At 40.4% G+C, this 23037-nt stretch overlaps 1 protein-coding gene across 6 annotated transcripts in view; it reads right to left on the reverse strand.

The window, feature by feature from the left end:
* The window catches only part of MAP3K4 (mitogen-activated protein kinase kinase kinase 4), a 126869-nt gene that overhangs the window by 21269 nt on the left and 82563 nt on the right, over nucleotides 1-23037 (reverse strand). For 4 of the 6 annotated variants that reach the window (XR_003119119.1, XM_025383655.1, XM_025383653.1 and 1 more), the window contains 11 exons: nucleotides 22644-22790; nucleotides 15228-15385; nucleotides 11673-11789; nucleotides 9793-9892; nucleotides 9604-9687; nucleotides 8314-8580; nucleotides 6824-6973; nucleotides 5124-5285; nucleotides 4514-4647; nucleotides 3606-3684; nucleotides 2524-2602 (listed from right to left, as the gene is read on the reverse strand). Coding sequence is in view for 5 of the 6 variants with exons in the window: in XM_025383655.1 (XP_025239440.1) it covers nucleotides 2524-2602; nucleotides 3606-3684; nucleotides 4514-4647; nucleotides 5124-5285; nucleotides 6824-6973; nucleotides 8314-8580; nucleotides 9604-9687; nucleotides 9793-9892; nucleotides 11673-11789; nucleotides 15228-15385; nucleotides 22644-22790 (1477 nt within the window). In the remaining variant the exon portion in view is untranslated. The remainder of the gene's footprint in view (nucleotides 1-2523; nucleotides 2603-3605; nucleotides 3685-4513; nucleotides 4648-5123; nucleotides 5286-6823; nucleotides 6974-8313; nucleotides 8581-9603; nucleotides 9688-9792; nucleotides 9893-11672; nucleotides 11790-15227; nucleotides 15386-22643; nucleotides 22791-23037) is intronic. The other 2 variants (XM_025383656.1, XM_025383654.1) reach the window with 1 other exon arrangement.

Here is a 23037-nt window from a genome sequence, read left to right on the forward strand (position 1 = left end):
AACATGCTTTTTCTCTTCTTGACTTTTAACAATCTGTTTTAACCTTCCTTAGTATTTTTTTAATGTCATATTTTCTCTTCATGTTAATACTTTCAGTCTATATATGTTTTACCCCAAATAAGTTTCATCCTAAATGGAAATCCTGTTTCTTCATGATTTTGTTTCCTATTAATAAGGTGAAACAAGAGAGACAGAAATAGTTAAAATGGAGAGATATGAAGTTCCCTTGCAGAACTTACAAATCAAAACTTTAAAGGGACTGCTAACAAAAAAAGTCAGGCAATTTGTATCTCTGATTCATTATCCTAGCTATTACAATGGCAAATGGAAGAAATTCAATAGTAATAAAGGTTAAAAGAAAAAAAAAACGATTTGGTGAGTAATTAAGCAAAGATACTGGGAACTAGTCAAAAATTAGTAAAAATTTTCCTACAAATAGACATTCTGTTTAAAAAACCATGTGCACATATATGTTTTGCATGAAACAAAACAATTATTTTAATAGTAGGTATATGTAACACTGCAAAACTTTCCACTTCATTGGAAAGAAAATTCAAATGGCTAATAAACAAAATGGATGTTCACATTTCACTATTGGTAAACACTGATTATAGAGATGTTTTTCATGGCCAAAACAAAAAAAGCCCATTAAAAAAAATGGTAGAAAGAATTACAGTACATTCATGAACGGCCACAGTGTGGCCAATAAAAAGAACCAGTGAGATCGATACCTGTTGACACAGAGACATTTCTACAATTGTAAACGAACCACCCTATAAATGACTGTGTGATGAAATGGTCGCAGAGAAAGGTACAGGTAGAACGTATTTGTGTGATTATATGAATCTACAGAAAATATGGAAGCTTACATACCAGGTTGTTATTTGTTACGCGCTTACAATAGAGGGAAAGGAAGAAAGTAAGCAACAGTAACAAAATGACAGTTGACGTGCTCTCATTTTCATTCATTTCTTTTGTAAGAAAACAACACAAAACCAAATGATGACCCCTGTTGTGTATGGAACACTAGAATTTATACAATGTTATTACTTATTTAATCCTCATTAGCATCCAGTTCACTCATTAAAAAGGGAGGCTCAATGACGTTAAATGAGCAGCCCCAGGTCAATTGCTGCCCAGGCCCCCACAGTTCGTTCCACTAACCCACAGTGGCTGAGAGGACAGAGGACCATGTGAGTCTCCAGAGAGCACTATTAATGAACTGTCCCACTGCAGGGTGGAGTGGCAGGCATATTGAAAGATGAGCGACTCAGATGTTACCCGGGACTACCTTTGGATTAAGGAAGTATGAGTCATTTTTCTTTTATCTTTTGCAATCTTTTTTCTACATTGATAAATTTTCTAAATGTACATCTTCCATATTTTTCTAGATACTTTTTCTATGTTGTAATTTTTCCACAATGAAAATGATTCCTTATGTAATAAAGTATTTTTAAAGTAATTCTTACTGAATTATCAATCATGTGTTCTTAGAGAAACATGAACGTCTTAAGAGATCAGAAAATCAAAATTACTCATAATATGCTTAGGCAAAAGCCTGATAAGACAATAGCATGCTTTATATAAAATGCTCAAATAGTCTTACAAACGATAACTTTCATTTTCACAACAACCTTGGGAGAAAAAGAGGTATAAACTGAAGATTAAAAAACCAACAATTAAAACCCATTCTACTAATTTTCTGTAGCTAGCAACTACACTATATGAAATATAGTTGATGTTCAATAAATGTACCATTTATGTATTATATTTTGTGTAACTGAAATTGCATAAAATTTCTAAGTTTTCATTTTTGGCTGTTTATTATTATAAATACAGTTTTGTTTTATTTACAAACTATCTCAAGAATGGCATAAAACATAGCTTTTTTTGACATATATTTTGTTTTCAACATTCCAACGTATACTGTAAAAGCGTTAATCATTCAATGTGACTATAAAATTGTACATAAACTGTAATCAAAAATTGTAATTAAAGTAATATATATAGCAGCATACCTTAACTTGATTTTTTAAAAAGTAAAACCAAATCAGAATTTACTACAGCTGGTGGGAAGGTGGCTACTTGGGACAGCTGTGGAGAAATGGACACTGCTGTCCTCAAAGGTGAGGAAGGAGGGACAGGGAAGTGATCTGCAGCCACCTGCAGCAGGGGCGGTTTCTCCTGCTTGGCAGACAACACCCTCCTCCAGTCTTTCCTCCCCATCAGAAAAGATGGTAAGGGGGAAAAAAGAATGGTATATTGGCATAGAAAAAAATGTATAATTGAATACTGCTGGCTAGCATGGAAGAGCTTATGGCTGACGTTTTAATCTTCCTGTCAGATTTAGAAAGATTGCTGTGGAGTTATCTGTCTACACACCTCATTTCTGTCCCTCTCATTGTCATTTTCCTGAATATTGTTAAAACACCTCTTATACCATTTTAAACGACTGCAATTACAAGAGGATTTGTCCACTCAAATCATTGTGTTCCAGAAGAAATGCTGTAACGGCTGTCTTACCAAGGTACAAACCTGTAACAGGACTGTGTGGTTTTCCTATGACATGGCCAATGCATTCATTCATCAAGGCTTGTAAACTCTAGAAACCAAAAGAAATTGGGAAAAGTAGAGAAAACGGGCATGCTTTCTTAATTATGGAAGTAGCACAAATTAATTTTCGGTGTATTTTTAAAAACATGCTACCCAAACTATTTTCAGTTAGCTTAAAAGAAAATAGGTATAAACACAAATTGTATGTAATTTAAAATAATATAGTGTATTTCATTTTTGTAAGTAAAAGCAAATTAGTTGTCAACTTCCCATAACACAATAATGTGTACAAGCAAAGGACTTCTCATGTAATCGTCTCTACTACTGGGAGAATAAAATAAATGAATTCACACTCTGAGCATCATCATGCCAATCTGATGACATTTATCAGACTAACAGTGATAATATTTAACATGAGCGAGATGCTCTCAAATGATGCACACTGAGGTAAAAGAGCTAATTTTTGTTCTGCCCCAAAGCAGCAGCTATGATAGCAGTAAAAATATAAAACTACCAAATATGTTAGAAGGGCCAGGGTTTACAAACTAGACATTGATTTAGTTGAACACTAATGTTACAAAAAGAAAAAAATATCTTACTCTGCTATGAGGAGTACTTTAAATTTCTCAGCATTATCATTACATGAAAAATATTTAAGAACCACGGCCAGGCGCGGTGGCTCAAGCCTGTAATCCCAGCACTTTGGGAGGCCGAGACGGGCGGATCACGAGGTCAGCAGATCGAGACCACCCTGGCTAACATGGTGAAACCCCGTCTCTACTAAAAAATACAAAAAACTAGCTGGGCGAAGTGGCGGGTGCCTGTAGTCCCAGCAACTCGGGAGGCTGAGGCAGGAGAATGGCATGAACCCGGGAGGCGGAGCTTGCAGTGAGCCGAAATCTGGCCACTACACTCCAGCCTGGGTGACACAGCGAGACTCTGTCTCAAAAAACAAAAAAAAGAACGATTATTACATATAAAACATACTCAACCAGAAAATGAAGAGTGACTGGCTTATTTTATAATGAAAAAAACTTTAGAATATTCCATACCAAGAAGTCATCTTCTGGTAAAGCTGAAATAAAGGCAGGTTCAATTGCTTGTAGAAAATCAAATCCTTGAGTCGCCCACCTGGTACATGAAAAAGTTCGGCAATCACAAACAACCAAGAAAATGCTGTAGCAGTTTTAGACTGTACAATACTGAAAAGTAACATAATTATAATTACTATTTATGACAAAACACTTTTTTTTTTTTTTGCCTGGGTTCAGTAAGTTTACAGTGTGACCTAATTTTTTAAAATTTAATTTTGTTTTGAAACCAATAGGAAGCATGGAAGAGGATTTTAGACATGATAGGTGCCATCTGTAATTCAACAATTATTTATTTGTAATTCAACAATTATTTATGAGTTTTGTAACACAAAGTTCCTACTGGAGTCTCAGGCACAGCAAATGTGTTTTCTCTAACTTAGAAAAATTGCTTAATGACTTTTAAAAAGTGCCCCACGCTACCCCTGTACAAATTACAGAACACTCAGCTATTTTTCACACAGTCATGACACTTTAATAACTATGTTTACTTTAGTGGAGCTACTATTGAGCCTCACAGATGATTCACCCATTTCACCCCTGCAAATTCCAAAACGGTTTCTTAATGAATAAATTTCATGAGGGAGGAAAAAACATTAGTCATCAGGAAGACTTGTCAAAGGAGAACATGAGTTCCCTTAAAGACAACTCCAATTTGGAACAAATTTTTAAAAAAATTTTTTCCCAAGAATTGTGCAGTTTTCTCTGTATATTTTTCCATTAAAAAAAAAAAACAAAACCTGATCACCAAAGAGTTTAGGGTGCTCCCTTCTGTGTCATCTGCTCAAAAAAAATCCCATAGGACATATATGAACAACTACTCCCAACCCCACATGACATATTTCAGAAACATCCTACTTGGTCATTACCTGGGTCTTGTACCTCTACCACTCTCACATTTAGTCAGGACATAATTCATCCACTTCCGGGCAAAGCTTATATATTTGTCTCCTATCTTCTGTCTAAACTCCCCAGACATCAAACGAACAACTTCTTTATGATACTGTAAGAAGATTTCAGGTATATCAAAATTAAGAAAATGATCATTAAATAATACCACACACTATAATGTCATGTCTGTTTAAAATGTTTTCTAAAAACAAAAAGTGAAATCCAATTACAATTTCTATATTTTGAATATTATGAAGAATTATGGAAAGTATAGTGTTTCAATATGCAGTTTCATAAATGTTTCACTCCCGAGTTTAAATTAAGAATGTGCTTTCATGATATAAAACATCTCTTTAAAGTTTTAAAATGTTAAGTAGTTGGCTGTTGGCACAAAACAAAAGTCAGACAACTACCTAACAGTTTAAAAGTACAGTAACATCTCCGATATACAGCAGTGATATAAGATGATATTCTTGATTATGCTGTGATTACAGTATCAGCTTTACTGTAAAAGGTTCCTAAAACTTTCTGTAAGTTATCAAGCAATTACTAAACTGTAGTGTGTGTTTCCTCTTATTTTGAACCTACCTCAAATCCAAAATTGTACCCCTGAATCATTGCTTCTCGGTAGTACTGTTGCAAGGTGACAGATTCGGATTCATCAACTTCAGCATCGAATTCTGATGTGAACATGTGGTCCACGCGGTCAATGGCATTGCTTATTCTGTTGCATAGCTCTAATGCATCATTCTAAAGAGTCCAAACCAGGATTAATGCAAAACGAAGCAAATCATACAATAATTACCACATTTTAAAGAAAGATTTCATTCATTATCACACAGACATTAACCACTACAAAACAATTCAGCCACTTTTAGTTATCAAAAGGAATTACCAAATATAGAAGAAATTATGTCATTTTATTTGGCATTCTTAAATAGAAGAGAAAAAATGCATTTAAAATGATACAGTCTAGTTGTAATCTGCTCTTGGAATAGATGCTTTTATCTTCAATATTTTTATACATCAACCACCTGTTGTTTTCTCCTCTTGGACGGTTGCTCAACCATAAGTACGGGTGCAATTCCACAGAGTGAAAAAGCCCACGTACTTCTAGACGACCTCCACGGTGTCCTCAAATCAGGCTGTCCTCATTTCCCTGCTACTTCCTAGTCCAGGGGTTCTCTTCTGGGGCGGATTTTTCGCCCTCCCCTCAGCGTCTGGAGACGTTGTCCAGAGAAGTTTTAGACTGTCAAAATTTGGAGGAAAAAGTGGAATCTACTGGGATATGGTAAGCAGAGGCCAGGAATGCTGCTAAACATCCTGGAATGCACAGGACAGACCTCCACAACAAAGAATTACTGGCCCAAATGCCCACACTGAAGAGGCTGAGAAGCCCTGCCCTAGCTCGAGCCTTCGTCACCTCTGTCGTCAACACAATAGCTCCAAATTGGTCTCCCTTTCTACCCTTACACATGAGTGCATACAAGGTCTCCATCAGGCAATCCCCTTACTATGGTTACAAAATATTCTTCCAGCAATCTATAAAGAGAGATAACCTAAATATTTAGTTAATAAATGTTTATAGATAAATTAGACAAATCAGACTGAGAGAAGAAAAACAAATGTTTATGAAATGACTTGTAACTTCAGAGAGTGTTTCTTCTTCAAGAAGTTAAGCCTTAATGTGAGTGAGAAGACGTAACTGATCACCTGCAAAAGTGTGGATGAGATCAAGACTGATACATGGGATACAAAATAGAAAGTGTCAAAAACAGAAAATAATGGAAAAAGACAGCCAGGCTGTGGCTTGTTATAAACTTTGAAAGGCCTTTGTGTTTCTCTGCAACTTTTTTCTATTATGTTTAATTTGGTTGATTTATTAAACAAAACAATATATCTTCTATTACACACTACTGATACGGAATACCTCTAGTAAATACTGGAGATTGTGAAAGGAGAATGAAATTTACACTGGGAATGAAGAGACCTATATTCCTAAATTTTCAACTTTGCCACTAGCCAGTCATGTAGTCATCATGAGTAAGTCACATAAAGTTCAATTCTCTATCCTTTCCAATTACAAAGTTCTACAGCTTCAGGAATCTCAGAATCTGTAGTTTAGACGTAAGAAAATATGTATTGGGAAGAGAGGTGAGTGGGTGGGCAATTTAAGAGCTCAAGTTCCTTGGATGATATTACCTTACACACATTACCACACACTGACTCTTCCACAGTATTTCAGCAAAAAGGAAAAATCTCAGCTAATGTAGAGAACAGCGTGATACCTTCAGCTGCTGCAAAGCTTTGGCGATGACCGGCTGACTGGATGTCTGCTCCTGGCACAGAGTCATAAGTCCCTCAATGGACTGCTGGAAAGCTTTTCTCTGAATTGTGAGATGGGCAGACTGCATGACAACTAGTAAAAGATTATCCACCTGGGAGGAAAATCAAGCACAGGACACAAAAACCAACCCAGTTACTAGTTGTTATTCTAGTTCAACACCAGTCCAAAAACAATGCCAATCTCAGGGATACCAGGCCAACAACCATCTGATCAGAAAGTCATTTATAAGCAAAGCTTCCCCTACATAGCAACACACTTCAGTGGGCATTGACAGCTGGGATATTCAGCACCATGGAGAACAACCCCTTGGGACTGCAGGCATGACATCTTTGAGATATCCTAGAACTTCAAGTGTTGAGTACTGCTAGTGCAGAGTGTGAGTGTGAGTTTGAGTCTGTGTATTGGAGCAGTGTGAAGAAGGAAAATGTAGGAATAAGAGACATCAATTAAAGGGCCTTATATAAAACATTAAGAAATCAAGACTTTATTACTTTTGTTCTTCAAGAGATAAAGAATCCTTGCAGTATTTTAAGTAGATCTGTGATGCAATCAGATGTATTATAATGATCATTCTGGAAGTACAAAAACATTTACAGAATTGGAGAGACAGAAGGTGAGGTTTGAAGCAGGGAAACTCAAAGTAAGAAACTGCAGTAGTTCAGGAGAGGGATGGTAAAGTTCTGACTATAGCAGCTGCTATGGGGATGCAGGGAAAGGATCATTGACTGGAAATACTTCTGGCAAGGTATTAACTGGAAAGGTGGGAGGCTGAATTTATATTAGCTGTCACATTTCTGGTTTAAACATGTGAGTGAACGCGGAACCATTCACTGAGACGGAATATAAAAGCAGAGTTGTTGGGGTGAAGGGACACAGCAGGCCAGTGTATACTCAGTTCTTGTGAGACTGAGCTCAAGGTGCATATGAACACTCACCATGACTGTTCCTAAGCTGAACACAGATAAATGAGAAAGCTTCTCACAGTTTATAACTAATGAGTTATAGAAACTGTCACGAGGTCCCTGTTAGGTAGGGAGGGGACAACCTTCACTACAAAAAGTGAAAATTAAATAATCAGTAAACCTGAATACTTGGAGAACTGGGATTTCTAGAACTACAAATTATATTAGTGACATAATTTCTTTTAGATCATAGCTCCACAGCTGAACTAAGCTGTGGCTGAACTAAGAAAAGATATAAACCAGAAAGATGGTTTATTTCAAATATTCCAGAATAATTTAACTTAACAGAATGATACATTGTACAAATTATGCTGCAAAATTACCTATTAACACATTGAGGCATATTTTTGGGAACTATATACTTGTGATTACTAGGGTAGCTGCACCCCTCATTCATGAGTGGCTAACAGTTCATTCTTACTAAAAGTCCTTCAAGTAACACTGCTGAGAAGTCGGAGGTGAGATGTACCTGCATGCTTCTCAGGGTGTCAACAGTCTCCACCTGAGGCACGACTTTGACAGGCTGTGCCTCCCACGTGCCCCAGCTGTCCTCTGAATCACGGGCTCGATCACCGTGCTTGGTCAGAAGCAGATAGGCATAGAAGAGTACGTCGTCTGAATCTTTTGAACAGTCCTTTCCTGCGGCTGCATTGAGTAACTGCAAAATAATACTCTTCTCCTCAGCAAGAGTGTCTGGAACAAACACTTGCAAGTTTTCTAACCCAGGAATTTGTACCTGCAACAGAAATAATCCAAAATCTTAAGGAACGTTGTACATTAGAGAAGTATGTTATTTAAAACAAACAAATGAACCTAGGAAAGCAGAGGCAGGTTTAGGGAGGGGATGTGGGAAGGGTGCAAATTGGAGCAGTGAGGGAACTGCAGGAAGGAAGCTGGGTTCAGTGTGACTGGAGGAGGCAGGAGGAGTCTGTGAACGCACTGGAGGAGAGGCCTTACAGAGTCTCCCGATTACTGGACATCCTCCTCACTGCTTTCTTTTCAACAACAAAGAAAATACTTGAGGGGGAGGCAAGACAACCTGAAAAAACCTCAACCACTGCTAGTCTGTGATGCTTACAGAAAATCACCTGGCTTGGGAAAAAGGCAAAAATTGTTAATACAGATTCTCTAATTATTCCAGGGCAGGGAGCCAGGGGGTCATCATAAGAAGGCTCCTTGAGATCAATTTCTCAAAGGGTACACATGTGGTGGCACGATGCAGGTCATGCCTCCCACTCTCAGTATAGGCGTGGGATAAAACTGTGGGCTTGGGATAAAATGTTAAGTGATGACATCACATACGCATTCTAACAGTGCTAAATGTCAAACAACTTAAAGTGGAGTAAAGTTGCTGACTCAAAAAGTGGCTCTAGTGATGACCAGGATCTTGATGTCAAAGATTCACTGTAAAACTTTTGAACTGCATCAGGAAATATAAGGGTGAAAAACAAAACCACTATTTAAAATAAATATTATCTCCTTATACACATTATTTCAAATATGTGTAACTAAATTAATAAACAGCATGAGTAAATTTTTTAGTATTTATCTACACTTTTAAGACAAGTTAGTAAGTCAAGTATGAAAAAGACTTTCATTATTCCACTAGTGAATTACAGGACAGTCTTACAACTGGGGTTGTGGTACAGCCTTCAGAGCCTGTAATATTTACTGTCTGGACCTTCAAGAAAAAGTTTGCCTGTTTTAAAATAAAGGAGGAAAGGCAAAATGTTTCAATCACACCATTTGGAGTACTTACCTTGACATACTGTTTTAATTTCAGAACATCCAGGAGGTCTCTAACTGGGGCTGAAAGCCTGAATTCTGCTGCTATTTCCAGGTCCTAGGATCACAGTTACAAATAAACTTCTTTAGGGTTAGCATTAAAACAATAAGATAAAAGAAAAATAAGATAAAAGGTACTAATCAATCAGGATTGCAGGCTCACCTTTCTCAACATTTTAGCAAATCCAAGTGCTTTGGAGGCCCTTTCTCTGGCTTCATGGAAGAGCTCCTTCAGGGCTCGGCTGATCTCTATAACAGACCTCCTGCCAAGTGGATTCAAGGCCAGTTAGAACACAGTAGGGAATACTCCAGAGGTGCAAGAGGGATTTAACAATAAAGATGAAGCAAATTCCAAATCACAGTAATAAATAAAGACTGCAGATTTTCAAATGGGAACAAACAATTATCGAGGATGTAGTCAAAACATTCAGAAGCCTGCTCCTGACAGTTTTGTAGAAAATATTCATATCCTTTCAACGTAAGCAGGGCACATTGAATAACCTTCAAATAAGAGGAAGCTTAATTTTCTTAAGATTTCATTATGATCATTTCTTGGAGTTTAAGGTTAAGTTCTTAACTCCTGGCTCATAATCTAAAAAGAAATATATACAGTGTGGTCTGGGAAATATTTAACAACTGGCTGCCCCTAAATAACTATCTTACGCAGTGCACGCTGATTTCTGTGGTGTAAATACTCCCATTATAGCTAATTTCAAGGCAGCAGTATGATGTTACTGAGCAATGAAATGGGAAGAGATGTGCACGATCAGCTCCCTCAAGCCAGAAGCGGCTCCAGCACTGCCCACTGCACCCCTTTTAGATCTATTATGAGTAAACAGTGTCCTGAGAGCCACTCTCTAGTTCACCATCTTCATTCCTGACTTCTCATGTTTATTTGGAATCTACATGCTTGGAGTTATTTTCAACCCACCATGTTAGCTCTCAAAACTGTAAGATCTACAAACTTATTTATTCCATTTCTCAGCTATTCAATATTTTCCCAGGTGAGAACCCATGTGGGAACTTCTTTCTTTAACCTTGGCATAAAAACATACCAGGTGTTCTGAAACTCAAAATGTGTTTTCCATCAAACTTTGAATAGCGAGCGAAAACATTTTAGCTTTGGAGAAGTCAGTTCCATTTGAGCATTCCCTAAATTTGAATCTTATGACCTTGCTGATTATATGGCCACAAAGTTGCTATATGCCTGATATATATGCCACAAAGAGTAGCAATTTCTAAAGGTTTGACCTGAATACTATCTGCACAGAATTGGAGGAATTTCAACAGAGAAACCAGTTTCATACACTTAAGTTTAAAGTTCAACAGAAGGAATATACTAAGAATAAAAATGTACCAAATATCATTAAAATGTATTAATGGACCACTACATAGATTTTTTTAAGAACAGAAACTAATACAAAGGCATCCCAGACAATGTAGATCAAGAAAATTCTACTCATTTTTTTCTAGTCAACTTTATCTCTTTATCTTAAGTTAGCTTTTTTTTTTTTGAGATGGAGTCTTGCTCTGTCACCCAGGCTGGAGTGCAGTGGCGTGATCTCAGCTCACTGCAACCTCTGCCTCCTGGGTTCAAGAAATTCTCTGCCTCGGCCTCCCGAATAGCTGGAATTACGGGCGTGTGTCACCACGCCCAGCTAATTTTTTTTGTATTTTTAGTAGAGACAAGGTTTCACCATCTTGGCCAGGCTGGTCTTGAACTCCTGACCTCGTGATTCACCCACGTCGGCCTCCTGAAGTGCTGGGATTACAGGTGTGAGCCACCGAGCCCAGCCAGTTAGCACTATTTCTATCACGCTAAATAAATTCTAAGTTCCCCTTCAAAGAAAATTTCACATAAAACCATAACTAAGAAATCACATGAAAAGACAAGACAGTTATAAATAAATCCCTTTACGTCTACTGCCCAAATTCTTCCAGGCCAGCACAATTTGGTTTGAACAATGCTCCTTCTAGGATCTCACCAAGAAGAAGAAAACAACGAGATAAGAAGTGGAAGAGGAAAGGAAGCACAGCTCCAACCTGATTTCGTCGGAAGCACTGCTATCATCCGCACTAGTCCAGAATTCGGCACAGCTCTCCTGTAAGCCAAATTCTAAAAAACTTCCTGTAGACTTCAGCAGCATTCCTGCAATGTCACTAAGGGAACAAAAATAAAAATAAAACAGAGAAGAAAAACTGTTCCCACTCATAGCCTAATTCTTGACTGAGAAACTTGAAAGGCTCAGCTACTGTTTAAAAATCAAAAATGAAAAATTTCTCTTCTTTTAATATAAAACTATAGATGTGGAAAAGTAGAAATCTGGATTATGGCATGTACCTACCTTTGTTCTATTACCACACTATCTCACTATAAACCTTAAAATCTTAAACTGATTCATAGTAGCTACGGGATTAGTACACAAATGTTATTTCTATCTTAAATGTTAAAAATGGTATAAAATGGCCTCAAACTAAGGATAAGGGGGAAAGTGAATTCCTTAAGTGCAACTGTTCTTACGAATTTCCCCCACGATTAGCTTTGCATAGTGACTAAGCATGAAACACTCTATGTGGCTGATCCTATTCATTGAGTACACAACTCTAAATACTAGCGTTAAAATGTACACCCCGGTATATGAAATGAATCTCAATGAGTGAAGTAAAATTCAACAACAGTTTACTGACTTAGGATGTTCAAGGAAAAGAACTTATGATCTAGTAACAGAGAGCAGGTAAGTATAGAACCAGTATCAGATGTGGCAGGAGGTAAGTGCTAGGCTTGTCGGAGGAGGAGAAAGACCAACCCCCATGAAGGTACGGTTTCAGACCCAGCTGAAGGCATGCCCTCATGTCCAGAAAGCCCTGCAGTGGGCCTTGCAGGCAAACGCAGAATTTTAACAGGTGGACTAATACTGGGAAGAGGAAAATCTGTGAGGAAGAAAATGGAAAAGGCAGAAGGAAAGTCCAGGAAGAACAATAAATATGATTAAAAAGCATGAAGATGTGGTCAAGCAAGCATGTTCGTGAAAAAAGAAAATCATCCAATCTGAAGAGTAGTGGGTATTTAGGCTACAAAGGGAGAGGGGAAAGTCCTGGGGCCATGCTGTGGAGGGCACTGGATGTCATGCTCATTAGTTTGGCATTTGATAAGCAGAGAGAGTAAATTTTAAAATATCTTATTGGGAAAGGGGTCTGATTGGAAACATGCTTTTAAAAAGATTATATAAAAAAACTAGAATGTACTCATTCAACAAATATTGAGTGCCTATTACGTACTAAGCAGCAGCAAACAAAACTGGTACAAGCCCTCCGGTGGGTGGAGAAAAACAATAAATAAAACAAAAAAGGGAAATGTATTTCAGGTTATTGGTAAGTGCTATGGAGAAAAGGAATGAGAAAAAAGCTAAGGAGTTGTGGGTAGGAATTTCCATCTTAAAGATACTGAGAAGGTAACATCTGGATAAAGACCTGAAGGAAGTGGGGAAACAGGTCATAAAAATAACTGGGAGGAAGAGCACTCCACGGAGAGGCGCCAGCTGGTGAAAAGGGCGTGAGGCTGGAACACGTCTGGCCTGAGGCAGTGAGGCAGCCACTGTGGCTGGGAAGCGAGCACAGGAGGGTCTGGAAGGAGGACAAAGACGTAATGAGAAATTGGACCGTGTCAGGCCTTGCGGGCCATTGTTAGGCAGTCACGTTTTCTGAGTAAGATGGGGAGCCACTGGGAAATTGAGAGGAGACAATGGTCTAACATACACTTTAACCAGACCATTCTGGCTGTGGTGTTGAGAATAAACTCTAGGAGGCTTCAGGCAGAAGTAGGGAGACTGTTTAGAGAGCTACTGCAGTAACACACCTGAGAAATGACAACCTGGGAAGAGTGGACGTGTGGACTGCTTGAGAGGCAGAGGTCAGATTCTGGATATACCCTCAAAGAACAGCCAAAAGAGTCGAGGTAGTGTGTGCAGTAAATAAAGGAGTCGGGGTTGATTCCAACACTGGCTGACCCTCGGAGAAACAGTGTTTGAAGCAGAAGCTGCTGCTCCAATACAACAGATAAAATGCACTGGAGTCCAGAACTACAATAAAAGTGGACTGTTCACAAGAAGGGGGAATGAAAAAGCCCTCGAGCTTCTCAGAGCAAGGATCATGAAGGCAAAGGCCAGAGACTGCACTCTAGGGAATTTAAAGGACAAGCAAAAGATAGAAACACAAAGACGGACAAGAGGAAGTGAGGGTACAGTGACATTAAACAACATGAATTTGTAGTGAAACTAAACAGTAACCTTTAAAAACATTTTTTCAACAAAGCTTGACAGGTTGGAAACAGAAAATGCAAACAGAAGGAATTAGGCAAAGCAGAATCATGGAAAAGTAAGCGGGGAGAGATGTTGCGAATGACAATGAATGCCCTTTTTAAAAAGGCTGACTATCGGCACCAAGCTGAACAGACAAGCAAAGACAGCCTGGGGATCATGGCCTGACGGATGAAGCTATGAGAGGAGAGCAAGTTCACCGTCTACTCCAAATAAAGAGAGAGGATGTAAAAAGAACTGGCCATTAGAACAGAGAAGTGGATACAAGATTCTGGGAGACTGAACACAGGAGAGATCGGCAGAGTCGAGAACAAAGCTAAAGCTGGAGTCCTGCAGAAGTCACACCAACGGAACTGGGAGACAGGGTAGGCAGCAGAAGCTGCTGCTCCAATACAACAGACAAAATGCAATGGGGTCCAGGACTAGAATAGGCATGTTCTTATAATACTTTATGAAAGGGAGACAGAAAATAAAATGGCTGATGAGACAAGTGGGAGAAGGTGGTGCCAAAAGACAGTAGCAGAATCTAAAGCACAGAAGGACACTGACCTCATCTGAGTCAAAGCATGTCTGAGGTGCAGTGGCCACCAGCAAAGACCATGGAGATGCGGCCTGTGCCCAGCGATCCCAAGCTTGCATGCAAGATGTTCATTTCCTAGAACTGACAGACCAGCCCTGCGACTGCACTGCTCTCTTCATGATTCCCCCTTGTTTACATTTCTATTCCCTCATCCTACGCACACCCAATTCATAAAGAGAGTCTGTGATGAGCACTACATTCCCCAAACCGTGGCAGTAAAAATACACTTAAAATGCGTCTTAAGTTCTGCATGTTCCCACCAAGACTGACATAGGTGGGGATATTCTACTCTTGAAGGACTTACATTCTCCTTCCTTTTATTAGGGGGGAGAAAGGGTTCATTATAGGGCAGAGGTTCTAAGGTTCAAAGCTGACATCTGAGTGGATAACCCTGTTGTGGGACTGTTCTGTGTGCCGTGAACAGCAGCAGCCTCCCTCCCCGCTGCCCACTCACTGCCAGGAGCATCTTCCCAGTCAGGACCATCAAGTGTCTCCAGATACTGCCCAATGTCCCCAAGCGGAAAAAAATCACCCCGATTGAGAAACACCACTCAAAACTTGGAAAAGGGTGCACATATGAGATATGGATAGTTGCAATTTTCATGTAACTAAACATACAAACACATAGGAGACAATCTGTGAGTAAATGGCGTGAGAGTGAGAAGGTGGGAGCGTCGCGTTCAGAAGCACAAGGATTCCTACCAGAAAAGCTTCCCGGCCTGTGCTTCTCCTCCCCGTATGTAATGAGTTATTTCTTTGGTGAAATTCCATTCTTCTTCTAACAGATTTTTTAAACTATGGGATGCTTGAGGTAATTGCTGTAGCATTTGGATCCAGCTTCTCATGTAATCAAAATACACCTTAAAATACAAAACGTAAAGGGAGACATTTGAGAGTAGAACTTGGCAACTCAGCACTCTCACCTGAAGCTACACATCAGCAGGGCAAGAGAGGGAATGTCACAGGCACGCAGCACTGAGAGAAGCAAGGTTCTCACCACTGTTAGCTGAGGTCTAAATGAGGATTTAAAAAAAAAAAATCACAAAACTAACTCCCCAGCAATTTCACACTTTATTGACAACCTCTTCAAAATCCTAACAAAGTAACAAAAATGTTCACAATGTACAATAAAGGGGAAAAAATCAAAAGAACAGCACCTAGAACTTTTCATTATGAATGTACTGTCAACATTATTCCTCTAAGAAGTTAGGATCTTCACTTAATGACCTATATTAGCTTGAGATGGTGCCTTACGTGCGGAGAGGAGGACACCAACACCCTTCTTTGCACCATCCCTTCCTAACATCCAGATTTGTGTGATAAAATGTTTTCAAGGCTTGCAACATATAAATGATGATCTACAACCAAAACATCCAGTTGTTCTGAGTGGGATTTATGCCTACCACAAGTCCTATTACAACAGCTTTCCATTCTTAAATCCTCCTTTGGATGTATCTTGTGGTCAGCAGGGTTCAACTATCAAGCAGTTTTTCTCAACAGGTTTGCAATGGCCGCATTCTAGAACAACCCTGTCTATGGACTCCTTTACTAAAATAATAGCTTGACAGGGTAGGAAATATTTGAGTCATACACATTCTCTCAGAACTTTTCAGACATCACTCCACTCCCTTCCAACGCCGAGTGTGACTCAGTGTGAAGCAGTCTGACACCAGCCCGAGCGCCCACCCACCACTGCTCTCCCACATCCTGAAGGTGACTACGCTCGGGTTTCCACACTCAGATGTTTACAGGATTCCTTTCTTTATCCTTGGGTTTCAGTGTTTTCACCAGGCTACATCTCAGACTTCATTGTTGGGAAAGATATTTTTCTGAGATCTAGTAATAACTTTCAGTAGGCAAGCCTGAAGTCTATTCTTTATTTCAAGGCAACTTTCTTCTGCTATATCGTTCACTGTGTCTGAGTCCTCCACCCTCCAGGTATGTGGTGTGACTCTGCAGTCCTGGGTCTGTTATGACTAGAGCTGTGTGTGCAGAATCTGCATTTCATGGGTCTACCGTCCTCAACACTAGGCTCAGAACCACCCTTTCACTTCTTGGTGAGCTCCCTCATCTCCGTGTTTCTCCTTCCTGAGGACAGCACTTCTTCCTTGCGGCCCCCAAGGGACAACTATCTTTTTCGGTTTTTTTTGAAATGGAGTTTCCTCTTGTTGCCCAGGTTGGAGTGCAATGGCATGATCCCGGCTCACCACAACCTCTGCATGCCGGGTTCAAGCGATTCTCCTGCCTCAGCCTCCCGAGTAGCTGGGATTACAGGCACACGCCACCACACCTGGCTAATTTTGTATTTTTAGCACAGACGGGGTTTCTCCATGTTGGTCAGGCTGGTCTCGAACTCCCAATCTCAGGCGATCCACCAGCCTCAGTCTCCCAAACTGCTGGGATTAAGGCAGGAACCACCGCGCCCAGCCAACTCTCTGTCTTTCTATGCAATCAAGGGCTGCAAAGTCAGCTTCCTCCTGTTCCCACTGTTCCTTTTTTTTTTTTTTTTTTCTTGAGACAGAGTCTTGCTCTGTTTCCCAGGCTGGAGTGCAATGGCATGATCTTGGCTCACTACAACCGCTGCCTTCCAGGTTCAAGTGATTCTCCTGCCTCAGCCTCCTGAGTAGCTGGGACTACATGCGTGCACCACCATGTCCGGCTAATTTTTGTAATTTTAGTAGAGACGGGGTTTTGCCATGTTGGCCAGGCTGGTCTCGAACTCCTGACCTCAGGTGATCCACCAGCCTCAGCCTCCCGAAGTGCTGGGATTACAGTTGAGAGCCACCACACCCGGCCCCAACTGCTCCTTTTAAACCATAATTTGTACATGTTCTTCTTTAGAAAGCAAAACAAAAGAAAGACCCTGCCCCTTTAAGATTTATGTCATCAGCCACACCACTGGCCCCATCTTCAGACTGTTACCTATGCACTTCTAATCGGCCTTCACCTAACAGTCTTCCCTCCATCTTGGGCTCGGCCACCCTGCCATGGCTTAGCACCATGCGGAAAACCCACCAAACACTTCTTCAGTCCAGCTTCCTGACTGCCTCCATCTCCAGTGGCCGTTCCTCCACTTTCGATGGGGTTCCACCTCGGATCTTGTCATCGCCAGAACTGCTCCAACTCCCACAGCACCAGTCCAAACACCTGATAATAAAGCCTCCTCTCCTCCTTTCAGGAGATTTGTTCAACCCACTGCAACCTGTCTTAGCCCTGTCTGGAACCCCAGTCCACTGACTGCTCATTTTTCTGCAACTCACAACTCCTTCCTTTGTTCACTTTCCTCCAGCTTCAGTTCAGATCCCATGGCCTTATCCTCTCAACAGCACTGCTATCAGCATGCCGGCGTCTCTGCTGCTGCCCGCACCCTGCAGCCCCTTACTGTCTTTTCATCTCACCTGTTGGTCAAGACCCCAAAACTGGCTTAAGCCTAACCATCCCATTCCCCCTGCCCACGTTCGAGAAGCCGGGGGACTAACCATAATCACCAGGCACGTAACATTTCTGGGAATTATATTTCTATCTCTACTTAGCTCACCTGCCTTCTCTCTAGAGCCACTAGTTTGAAACTTCTCCATTTTCCTCCAACTGTCAATACCCACCCCCACCCAATCTCAGCAGATGATCTCTACCTCTCCACACAAAAATAGAAGTCATTTGGTATAAAATCTTTCATCTTCCTGGTCCCAAACATGCAAACCTACAGGGTTACATCCTCTCTTCCTCTCTTCTTTATAGCAGAGGAACTACTGTTCCTCCTAATCCCAATGCTTGTGCTTTGAATTTGAGACCCATCTCCTCCAAAAGTCTGAGGAACCTCACCCTTTTCTCATATATACATATTAATACATATATATATATATATTTTTTTTTCCCATCTCTTTCCCTTAGCAAAGTCAAGCCTGAGGGCTGTCAAATGCCCTCAGCCAATTTAAAACTCCTCACTGGACTCACATCTTCACCACTCACCCAGCTGCAAGAGCTGGACACCCACAGTCAATCCCAACACCTTGTCCACATTTGATCCACCCGAGTCCTGCCATTTCACCATGTTTCCTTTGAATCCTTATACTTCTTTCTGTATGTATGTTACATCCTCTAACCCAAGGACTTGCATGTGCATTCCTGGAATGGCCTTGAACTGTTCCTCTCACATCTGCTCTGGACCTGCAGCCTACTCTCCACCTGCAGCCAGAGCCCCCACGGGCTGCCTGGGGTGCCTTCCTCTTGCCAGGCTCCTTTCCCATATGAACTGCACCTGCTACCAAAAAGGGGCTTCTCTTGATCTCTCTCTTTACAAATTAAAAAGCAAAGAGGCTAAAAAAAAATTCTAAAAAGTATTCCACAAGTATCACCCAGAATAAACAAATGTTAATATTTTGTCATACTTGCTTTAGGTATGTTGTTGATTTTTCTTTAAGTTCTGGGGTGCATATAGATATTTTTTCAGTAAGAAATAAGACACCAGAAAGTTAGTTTCTCCTTTGTTCTCTCTTCACTTCTCTTTCCTCCCTCCCCAGAGGCAATAATGATAATGAATTGAGTATATTTCCTTCTAGTCTATAAGCTTTTAAAAACAATCTCTTATTATAGAAATTACAACATATAGTATTGTTTGGTCTAAGTTTTTCATCTGTTACCTGAACTGGATTATAACGTGTATAAATTTCTGATAAGTTGCAATGCTCCCTCCTCAGAGAAGCCTGACCTCCACACACAGTCAAATCTAACTGCAGTCCACAAAAGACCTGTGCCTTTCCTGAGGGCATTTTTCTCAGCTGTAGTCTTGCTCACAAAGTTCTATAACCACCATGGCCCCCCCATTCTTAAACTCTTAAGAGGGAGTTTATGCTCGGCACTAGTTCCTTGGTCCCCGCATGGTGCCTGCCTGGCACACAGTGGATACCCAGTAATTAATCTGTAGGATGAAAACTTAAGAGCTTCCCTGCTCCTTTGCTCTTTATTCTTCTGCAGAAACTCAAATTGTGTACATGAGCTCTCTCGTGTGTCTTCTACAACTACCACATCTCGCCCATCATTTTCATATTTTCAATCCTTATAAATCCTTTTAAGTGGTCTCCTTAAGGCTATCACATGTTCCTATATCATGTATTATTATGTTTATTGTCTTGGTTACTTCTGAGGCAGGGGACCCAGGAAATGAGGTAACAATTCGTAGCTCGGATTCAGATTTGACGCCTCAAATGCTCACCAAGTGATCTCCCTTGACTTACATGCTTCAGGGTCTGTTTTTCGAGTACAGTGGATGTCGTAACACAGAGTAAAGCCCCCAAGGTCACAGACTTTCTACATCACAACTTGCTCATCACTGCTTCCCCTCCCCCTGCTAAGACAGCTCCCATTCAGCCACCTTCCTGGCAACCAGAGAAAGCTGTGGTGTCGCTCGTGCTCCTTCTGTCGGGCAGTTCTTCAGTCAGCAACAGAATCCCTGGAGAGACATGCTCGGCTTCTGTTACGGCTGTCACACCCCTAGATATCAAGGCTCTAGTTAATCTCTGGGTGGGCCTTCTTGGCCTAAGGTGGAAAAGTATTTAGAGCTTGGGTTCATCTTCATTTTAGTTTACATTTCAAGGCAAATAATTCTAACAGTCTTTTGATTTTTGGAAGGGTACGGGAAAGGATACTGTGGCCAATTTCCTCCTTCTCAGAAGAAGGAATTTTTCTGTTTGCTGTTTTCGGTGGGTTTCCAGACAAGGGTGTTGTGTGAAACATAATTTGATTGCCAATTCAATTGTTATTCTTTCCTTCCTTCCTAATAGAAACACTGATTTTGTTTGGGCTCCCCTAGTCCTCAGAACACTCCACTGCCCTGATCCTTCTAGCACATTATAGCCCATAATTTTAAAACACTGACAGTTTCCAGTTTTTTCATCTGTGAGAAAAGAGATGCAGGTAATTGACAGCAATGCCAAAACTAAACTCTAAGCCTTTCTAAAACTAACTAGCTGGGAATGTTGGTAAGTCACTTAGCCTAGGCTTCCACTATCACACAGGCTCACCAATGGCACAGAAACCAGCTGACCAGGAAGGCGTGGTTCACATGCCTGATGCTCCTCACCCTGCTGCCCTGCCACTACAGGATAAAGGGCCAGCAAAGACAGTTTGTGAAGCAAAGCATATTCTGTCTTCTTAAACTTCTGGTTTAGTTACCCATAAAGAGAGAAAAATAATAATTTGCTTGTTGCTTTTTTCCACAACTTTTCAAGATAAAGATTTTTTTGACATAAGAAATAGATAGTGGGCAAGTGTGGTAGCTAATGCCTACAATCTCAGCACTTTGGGAGGCCAAGGCGGGAGGATCACTGAGCCCAGGAGTTCAAGACCAGCCTGGGCAACACAGTGAGACTCTGACTCTACAAAAAAATTTTTGAAAATTAGCCAGGTGTGGTGGCACACGCCTGTAGACCTAGTGACTAGGGAGGCTGAGGCAGGAGGATCGCTTGAGCCCAGGAGGTTGAGACTACAGGAAGCCGTCAACACACCACTGCATTTCAGTCTAGGTGACAAAGCAAAACCCTGTCTCAAAAAAGAAAATAAATATATAGTATTATATATAGTATTTCAAAATACAACCATTTTACACACTTAGGTCTTTTATACAGAATAATTTCTAACTCATTAAAATGATTTCTTGCAATATGCCAGATATAATATGTCTCATTCCCAGCCACATTCTTCCTTCTCTACTTCTACTCCAGAGGCTGGAAAGCTGTCATGGAAAGCCTCCATGACAACAGTGAGGCCATGCAACAGGTCTGGTCAACAAGAGGCAGGGGAAATTTGCTGGGTGGGGTTGCCGGGAGAGCTCCTATTGCTCTGATAAAAAGGTCTGGACTTAGCTGGTAAGGTCTGTTTCCCCTTTTCTTCCTGCTTAGAAAGTGAGAGTGGTATCTGCAGGTGCTGCAGCCATCCTTAAAGAGGACACAGTAAATCTTAAGCAAGAATGAATGCACCCCACCTACAAGGACACAGTTTTCTTTATTATTTCATAACCTGTCACATTATGTAATCATCTATGCATATGCCCTAATGAATCTAAGGTGTACTTACGATAATGAACACTATCAGACATTATGGAAAACAAGAGAATTTCAAGTTATAGTCCTTGGCTCATGAAGCTTTCAGTCTAATTAGGGCAACCTGAGAAAAGAGTCTCTGTTTAAATGTTAAGTCATATAGTTCTAATTGTAACTGCTAAAAAGGGTTCAAAGAAGGTATAGATAAACATAGGCTAAAAGTTCAAACTGTCAGATAAAGCTTTCTAGAGAAAAATAAAACCTGAAAGTAAGCCTTAAATAGGCATAGAAAGTGGAGGAGGGGGCATTTCCACCAGGAAAGAAGAATGTGAACAGAGGTTAAAAGCACAGGGCACATTCAGTGTATGTGAGAAGACAGGAGGTCTCTTTTTAGGATAAAATAAAAATAGGTCTACTCCTGCCCAAACTATTTACAAGTCCTCAAATGTGCCAGGTTCCTTAACTAACCCTTAACTCATCTTTTTAAGATTCAGCTTCCTCACTGGAAGTGCCTCCCAGACAACTCAGCAAGCTTCTCTGCTAGCACCTAGCCCTCGGGGGTGTTAGCATCCACCATGCCTAGTCCCACCAGACTATGAGTGTCTTGTTGATCTTCAACGCTCCCTGAGCCATGCAAGGTCCCCAGCACATTCTAGGTATTATAAAAATGGCTGATGACAGATGGTTCACTAACGTAGGACCATATTTTGATTCTACTTCTGAGCCATTCTGCCATAAGATGAACTATTCTACAAGTAAAGAATGAACTAGGTTAACATTTGTCAAAAATGTCCTCCAACTTAAAAACAATTGAGAATTTTTAAAATGTGGATTTCAGAGAAACACATGTAATCTAATACCAGATGGAAAGACTCTGATTCAAGATCACCACCACCGCCCCCCACAACACGCACACACAAGCAATACTTTCAGGGATCAGTTCTATAATTCATTACTAGAGAAGTTTATCGGAATGGGTATGCCAACGTTGTTTGCAAAACAAGGAAATGCAGGCTTACTTTTTTTTAAAAAAAGAAAGAAACAAAGAAAGAAAGAAAAATTCCTCCCCACTGCTTCTGACCATAAGCATTTTATGCAGATCCTCTTCAAAAGCGTCAATGTTGCAGTCGGGCTTCTCCAAGTCCTCCAGAACCTCCTGCAGCATGAACTGGTAGTACTGCTTCATCAGCAGGCCTCCCTTCAGGACCTCCTTACACTCTCTCACCAGCTGCAAAACAACACGCACAGGTTCCAGCAGCCATCAACTCCAACCAGACAGTCAGTGTCTTACATCTTCCTACTTAAATCTTCAAAACACTCAGAAGGAACCTTGTCTCTAAAAACCCTACAATAGTTTCTAGATTCTTGATCAGTTCATTTTATGTAAATACCTTAGTAGTCTCAATTGAGTAGCAACAAAATAGTGAAAATAAAATAATTTAACACTGCAGCACGGATACACAGAGAAAATACCA

This window comes from Theropithecus gelada, chromosome 4 (assembly GCF_003255815.1).
Source record: "Theropithecus gelada isolate Dixy chromosome 4, Tgel_1.0, whole genome shotgun sequence".
Lineage (NCBI taxonomy): Eukaryota > Metazoa > Chordata > Mammalia > Primates > Cercopithecidae > Theropithecus > Theropithecus gelada.